This window comes from Capra hircus, chromosome 28 (assembly GCF_001704415.2).
Source record: "Capra hircus breed San Clemente chromosome 28, ASM170441v1, whole genome shotgun sequence".
In the NCBI taxonomy this organism is placed as follows: Eukaryota; Metazoa; Chordata; class Mammalia; order Artiodactyla; family Bovidae; genus Capra; species Capra hircus.
The window spans coordinates 32198739-32206821 of record NC_030835.1 but is presented as its reverse complement, the minus strand read 5'-3'; the positions used below and the strand labels follow the sequence as shown (position 1 = coordinate 32206821).

Here is an 8083-nt window from a genome sequence, read left to right as displayed (position 1 = left end):
CATAGACACACAAATAGTCTACACGTATCCACATCAGCTTACAACTGTGCCCCCTCTGGGGTTGTATTAATAGACAGTAGGAAAGAGGAGATTTAACTTGATCTAGAAGGTCTGAGCTTTGTTTTTTTTCAGGGGTGGTTTTTTGTTTTGTAAATCAGTACAAGTTCCCGGATTGGTTTTGTAACTTAACCTTATTGAAGTATAACTGATTTACAATGTTGTTTTAATTTCTAATGAAACTATTAATATCAGGGCTTCCCTGACGGCTCAGTTGGTAAAGAATCCGCCTGCAATGCAGGAGACCCCGGCTTGATTCCTGGGTTGGGAAGATCTGCTGGAGAAGGGATAGGCTACCCACTCCAGTATTCTTGGGTTTCCCTTGTGGCTCAGCTGGTAAAGAATCTGCCTGCAATGCAGGAGACCTGAGTTCAATCCCTGGATTGGAAGGATCCCCTGGAGAATGGGAAGGCTACCCACTCCAGTATTCTGGCCTGGAGAGTTCCATGGACTCCATGGGGTCGCAAAGAGTCAGACACGACTGAGGAACTTTCACTTCACTTTCTTTAGTTTCTGGTGAAACTACTAATACAAGGTGATTCAGATGTATATAACTGATTCAGGGGTGTGTGTGTGTGTGTGTGTGCACACGCACGCTCAGTCGTGTCCAACTTTTTGTGACCCCAGGGACTGTAACCCCCCAGGCATCTCTGTCCATGGGATTCTCCAGGCAAGAACATTGGAGTGGGTTGCCATTTCCTCCTCCAGAGGATATTCCTGACCCAGGAATCCAACTTGTGTCTCATGTCTCCTGTACTGGTAGGTGTGTTCCACTAGCGCCTCCAGGGAAGCCTAATGTAGATATTGTTTTCCATGTTCTTTTCCATTACGGTTTATTATAGGATATTGAGTTGATTTATTTTTATTTTTTAAATTTTTATTTTTTCTTTATTTTACTTTACAATACTGTATTGGTTTTGCCATACATTGACATGAATCCACTGAGTTGATTTTTATTTATTCACGTATTCTGTGGCTATGCTGGGTCTTCCTTTCTGCAGGGGCTTTTCTCTAGCTGCGGCGAGCAGTGGCTCCTCATCACTGTGGTGTGCGGGCTTCTCTTTGCCGTGTCTCCGCTTATTGTGGAGCACAGACTCCAGGTGTGCGAGCTTCAGTAGCTGTGGCTCCTGGGCTCTTGAGGACAGGCTGGATAGTTGTGGCGCACAGGCTTAGTTGCTCTACTGCATGTGAGATCTTCCAGGACCAGGGATTGAATCCGTGTTTCCTGCATTGACAGGTGGATTCTTTTTCATTGAGCCACCAGGGAAAGCCCTGTTATTTATTTTAGATATAGTAGTTTGTATCTGCTAATCCCAAACTCCTAATTTATCTCTTCGCCACCCTTTTTCCTCTTTGGTAACGGGAAGTTTGTTTTCCATGTCTGTGAGTCTATTTCTGGTTATGTTTCATAAGTTCATTTATGTCATATTGTAAATTCCACATTTAAGCGATATCATATGAAATTAGTCTTTCTCTTTCTGACTTACAGTACATAGTATGATAATCTCTAGATCCATCCATGTTGCTGCAAGTGGCATTATTTCATTCTTTTTGATGGTTGAGTGGTATCCCATTGTATATATGTATCACGTCTTCTTTATCCACTCATCTGTCAATGAACATTTAGGTTGTGTCCATGTCCTGACTACTGTGAATAGTGCTTCTATGAAAACAGGAGTGCATACATCTTTTCAAATTACAGTTTTGTTCAGATACATGCCCAGGAGTGGGATTGCTCTTCCTATGCTAATCCTATCTCTAGTTTTATGAGGAACCTTCTTACTATTTCCTATAGTGGCTACACCAATTTATATTCCCACCAACAGCATAGGAGGATTCCCTTTCTCCACACCCTCTCCAGCCTTTGTAATTTGTAGACTTTTTAATGATGGTCATTCTGACTAGTGTCAGGTGGTACCTCATTGTAGTTGTGATTTGCATTTCTCTAATAATTAGTGACGTTGAGGATCTTTTCATATGCCTATTGGCCATCTGTATGTCTTTTTTGGAGAAATATTTATTTAGGTCTTCTGCCCACTTTTTGTTTGTTTGTTTGTTTTACAGTTTCAGTACCAATAAGTTTTTATTCATTGTATATTCCCAAGGAAAAGAAAGGGAAGGGAAAACGGTCAGCAAATATGTTACAAAATGATAGCAAATGGGAAAGGAAGTACCTGGCACAGCAAAATCAGCCATCAAATAAACACTGCCCAGAAAGGGTCGCCAAGGCCCAGGGGGCTATGTCTCCTGCAGTTCAGGAATAAGAAGGGATGAGGGAAATAACAGATGGATACATGCTTTTCTACCCTCCCTCCCTATGCATTCAAGATTTCATACAAAGCTTTGGTTTCTAGCAGTAAACATGGAGTTACATTCACCCGTCTGCTATTACACAATCTTGTGGCTACTTTGACATAAGTTTCTTGCACCTGCATAATCGTTCCTGAGTGACTTGGATATACATTCATCTTTCCTTTCGTGGTCTCCCAGCCCATCTTCTACATAGAAAGCCCTCCTCATTGCTCCTCTCTACCCTTGGATTTCCCTGGTGGCTCAGATGGTAAAGCATCTGTCTACAATGCAGGAGAAACCCGGGTTTGATCCCTGGGTCGGGAAGATCCCCTGGAGAAGGAAATGGCAATCCACACCAGTACTATTGCCTGGTAAATCCCATGTACAGAGGAGCCTGGTAGGCTACAGTCCATGGGGTCACAAAGAGTCGGACACAACTGAGCGACTTCACTTTCACTTTCACCCTTGGGTTAGAAATTAAAGTTGCTCTTAATCCATCCAAATATAGCAGTCCTAGCATGAATCAAATCAAGGAATGGACATGACTCAAGATTGGGAACAAGGGATGGAGAGATCTTAGCTTCTTCAGGATTTTTGCACAAATCGTTTAATTGCAGATACCCCACAAATTAAACATATAGGTATATGGTCTATTTTGGGAGGCACAAAGGTGGAAAGAGGAGGGGGTAGAAATCTAGTTTTTAGGACAGATCTTGTTTGAAATAGGAAATAAAGGAAGGGGAACACAAAAGAAAGGGGGGTTCAAGATGACCCCGCTTCAAGAAGTAGGGCCCCCAAGCTTATGTTTCAGATCTTTTTGCCTGGTGCAGAACATTTTGTCAAAGATGCTCTGGCTATTTTTCTCAATATAAAAAGAAGTTTGTAAACAATAAAACCCTAAAAGAACATGGAGAAGACCAACACATTATATTTACACAAACTAGGCCACCTAGAAGTCACCAAATCAGCTACTTGTGAAGTCCTACAAAGCCCAGACAAATATAATAACTAGAGGGGGCAGCAGCTGGGGGAGATAAGGATCAGACACACATCACCCAATGTGTTCTATTGCGTTTGCCCATGACAACACAGTGAGGTAGGTCTGTAGTGATCTCACAGCTTGTAAATGAACCCCCCCGCCCCACTTTCTCCTTTAGCTGCCATGAGACTAATCACTGCTTCAGCAGGTCAGGACCCTGGCTCTGGGAACCACAAAGAAGCCATTGCTGATGGTCCCTCTGGAAGCCAAGGAGGAAAACCCCAGAATCGTTAAAGATCTTGTCCTTGCTTCACATATCCATCCCTGGGCAGCTCAAGATGGGTACAGAGGCATTGTTCTTAAAAACCTCTCCTTACCAACTTCCATTTCTTATAAAAACACACACTTAACACCCTGTTGTGCATGGTCGGCCTAGCCCAGTCAGGTAAAGGATGGACCTGGTATATAAAGCGAGTCCTGCGCCCTGGGATTATAGATATGGAACAGGAATCCTTTATCACACATAGAGATGACCTTTGCCTAATCTTGGCTTCCCCTCCCTGCACTTCTTACCTGACCCAGCCTCTCCTAACCTCTCTGCACCACGTTTTCCTGTTCAGACCAATTTACAATCTTTCAGTAGGAAGGAGACCCAAGGCACAGGGCAACCCAGTTAAAACCTAGTCTCTCATGAAACGCTGATGAAGATGAAGGGGTTTCAAGAGGACACTATGGCAGAAGAGCCACCTCTAACTGGCAAAAATAAGGTAGTTCAATAGGCTATACACTCCAAATAGTTGTTCTCTCTGGTGATGCAGCATTCCTGCCATGCAGACCCAGAGCTGCTGCCTACTTATCCCTGAGATTACTCATGAACCTGAGAACACAGTGCAGGAATGAGGGCCTTAGATTAAAACACACAAAATACAAAACCAGAATATTTATATTACTAAAAAAAAAAAAGGCAAAATGCACAGGATACGTCATTTGCACACAGCTAGTGCAGTTGACATCCTGGAGAAAGAGGGACCCAAGGTACAGTCACCAAAGGCAGCAAATAAATAAAATTGTGTTGGCCCAGGATGGGGTGAGAATGAGCTTAGAAGCGGCAGGTCTACAGCTGTTCCCGCGATCACCCCTTTTGCCTGTCATCACAACCCACTGCTTGAGACATTTCTCAGCATTCTGTCCCAAGAGGGAGTTATGAGGAGAGAAAATGAGGAAAACCCTGCCACCCCCCTGAGATGTTTCCTCCCACAGAATGTAGTGGCTTGTGGGTTGGGTCCATCAATCTGCTTTCTTCTTAATCTTTACACTCTGATATGGGAAATATTATTCCACATTCTTCTTTAAGAGTCAAACAGCTTCCTTACCCAGGCCACTTTCCAAAGCTGGAGATTCTGGGGTTGGAGACTCAGATAAAGCATGCAGGGAGGGTTAACCCCCAAAGCCCTCATGTGCATTTGGATAGGGCTGATTGGAGTTTCTTTGCCTCACCCTTCCTCCCACCAAGAGGGAAGAGGGGGTGATGCTGTGGACTCCAGCCTCAGACATATGGCAGTGCCAGCTGCTTCCTACCCACCCTGTCCCCACTTTCTCCACTCTGCCGATTGATGCCTGCTTCTCAAAATGTTCTGATCACAAAATGATAGCCCCCACCCACTGTGGCTCGATTCTGGGCCTCTGGGAGCATGGCAGAGCTATGGATCTCTTTCTCCTCCTCTGGAAAGTAGGCTGGCTTTCCCTGGGGGCTGGGAGCTTGCTGGGCCTTCAGTGGGCACGAGGCTACCACGTGGTTGATGCTCTGGCAGAAGTGGCACTTCTTGGGCTGGGGTGGCCGTTTGCATTCCTTGGCATGATGGTCTAGACCTCCACAGTTGTAGCACCTGTCTCCCTTTGATCTGTGTTTCTGCATATCCTTCCCTTTGGGCCTCGTTTCACTCCCAATACAGAACATCGCACCAGGGCCGGTGACTCGGATAGATTCCAGGCCCTTGGCGGACTTCTTAAAGGTGAACTCCACGGCCTCACCCTCCTTCAGGCTCCGGAAGCCCTCGATATACAACTTACTCTGGTGCACAAAGACATCCACCGGGGGGTCGAAGGCGACCCCTGTGCAAGCAGTCATGGACAGGAAGCCGACCCCCTGTGCACGTTGAACCACTTACAGACGCCGGCACCATGCAGCAGCTGCGGCTCCTCCGCCGCGCGGGCCGAGTCCTCCGGCGTCTCCTCCGGCGCTTTGGCGCAGCCACCTGCAAACTGCTGGTTTGACACAGCCCACGGTAGTCGGCTGAGCCCGCGACCCTGGGCCCCTTCTCCGGTGGCTGCTGGCTCCAGAGAAGTCCGGAGGCAAAGGGGTGGCTCGGGCAAGAGGCAGCTACATCTTCCCCAGCTCTGCCCGCTTTTTGATTGGTTTATTTGGTTTATTTTTTGGTGGTTGTTGAGCTGATGTATATTTTGGAAATAAGCCCTTGTCAGCTGCGTTGTTTGCAAATATTTTCTTTCAGTCCATAGGTTGTTTTTGTTTTGTTTATGGTTACCTTTGCTGTGTAAAAGCTTATAAATTTAATTATATCCCATTTGTTCATTTTTGCTTTTATTTCTCTTGCCTTGGGAGATTGACTATAAGGTCTGGGTTTTTAATGAAAAATGTATTCATGTATTTCTTGAGTAAATAAAATGCAATAATTTAAAAGAAAAGAAAATAAGGAAATATCTTATTCAGAATACAATCCCTATAATATTGAAAGTATATAGAATGCTCAGAAATTGTGAAAAAAGCTAAACACATAAAAAACTAGAACTACATATGGTTGGTCCAGTAACTTTTACCTAATCAGGTCTTTTAGTCACTGTTTACTGAGCTGATGGTCTGGAGAGAGGAAGGTGGATTCAGCCTTCTATCCCAGGAGGGACTGGCCCTCTGAGAGCCAGGAGAGAGACTCACCCAATCAGCAGAACAGAGGGAGATTTCCAGGAGTGATCCTACAGCAGTAAGGCAAGTAGGCAAGCGGTAGGTGATGGTGGGGATGGGAAAGGGGAGAAGTGGTCCTGGCAGAGAGAGAAGCATGAGATAATCATTTCAGTAGAGGGACCCAAAGCTTCCCCCACGTTCCTGTCCTGGAGGAAGGGGCCCAGTCCCTGGCCTCTGTGAGCCACCACCCTTGCAAGGGAGGCCCCGTGTCACTCTTCACCACTCACTGGCTGACCAGGGCACTCACTCTGATCTTGGGTGATGAACGTGGTCCTCAAGGCCTCCATCGCAGGGGGGATATCCTTGGAAAGCCAGGGTCATGGAAAGGAAGGCTACACGCCTTGGCCATCTTGTTTCTCCAGGGACCCTGTCATTACACTGGTGATAAACCTGCTGTTTTTCCCAATTAGCAGCCTTAATACCTCATGCAAGCCATTAACAGGCTGGTGCAGTGGATACACATCTTTTGATGTAATTAGCAATGTTGTTAGCCTAATCCATAATCGATACTCGGGTAATTGCTTCCTTGGGTTTGTATTTAGTCCTTGGGGTCTTGGCGTCATGAGGATCATCCGTCTCCAGATGTGATAATGAGTGTGTGTCAGTCACTGACAGCTCTGCTCACCCAGGACCCCTCAAGGGACAGCTCAGCAAGCAGACACTGATGGTCAGGCTTTGTCCCCAGCATCCTGGAGCCTTTGGAGGATGTGGTTGCAGTGAATCCTGGGTCCATCAAGGGCTTGGGTTCCTGCTCTGGGAGTAGAGGTCAAAGGGTGGTCCCAGGGAAAGCTCAGACCCTGCCCCTCTGCATACTGCCACCCTTTCAGAAGATTCTAGGGAGAATACTGAGGATGGTCCCCCAGCTAAAGGTGATGAGACATCATGTCCTTCATATTCTTCCTCCTCATGTTCCCTCGGCTCTCCCCCTCCAAGCGCAGCGCACCGTGGCCTGCCTCCCCAGCTTGCTGGGAAGCCTGAGGCTGAGCCCAGTGCAATTTCCTCTCTCTCTGAGGCTGGTGACAGTGATGGCGGCTCAAGGTCAGGCCAGAGCGGCAGGAGAGAGCCTGTCAAAGGCAGTCCTTATGAATGGGTTCTCATCCGACTGTAATTGGAATTAATATTGAGGCTCTGCTTCCAGGAACTTCCCCAGCAGACAGATCTGGGCTGCAGAGGTCTGGGCTGGAATGCTCCGAGAGCCAGCCATAAATCTCTCCCCAACATGACGATGCACAAGCTAATTGCTCTGGAAGCACACAGCATGTCATTCCGCGTCCTCCCAGCCTCGATCCCCTTGCTGGGAACAGGGCCAGGGAGAGGTGGACGGGAGCTGGCAAAGTCACCGTGAAGGAAAACATTTTAATTCATTTAATTATGAGTCTCAGAAAACCAAGCTCTGTTTCTTCTTGAGCTAGTCAAAGGAAATGAGATGTGACACTTCCCACCCCCACCTTCCCCTTGGATAAGCTGAAAGTGCTGGATGTGGGCAGCATCAGGCCGAGTGCATCCAGAAGCAGGTCCTGTAGGGGGCAGTGGTCTAGCCCGAGCAGGCCTGTGCCCCCCAGCCCCTGATCAGCACCCTCCCCCATCCTCTCTCTCTCTCACACACACATAATCAGCATCGTCTCTTTCCCTTCACAATGGACAAAGTTTCGTGTTGGGATCTACCCTTTCTAAGTATGCGCTTGATAGATGGCAAGATGGTAACAGATATGAAATCTCAACTAATAATCAATAAACTTTTAAATGATAACCATAAGCCCTTCACCAGAATATCTGTA

The 8083-nt window shown here is 46.6% G+C and overlaps 1 protein-coding gene across 1 annotated transcript; it reads right to left on the bottom strand.

The window, feature by feature from the left end:
• On the bottom strand, positions 4953-6592 carry LOC102172123 (protein lin-28 homolog A). Its single transcript, XM_005699073.2, is given in 4 exon segments — positions 4953-5479; positions 5482-5662; positions 6279-6382; positions 6553-6592. Coding segments are annotated over 4 exon segments (852 nt in total).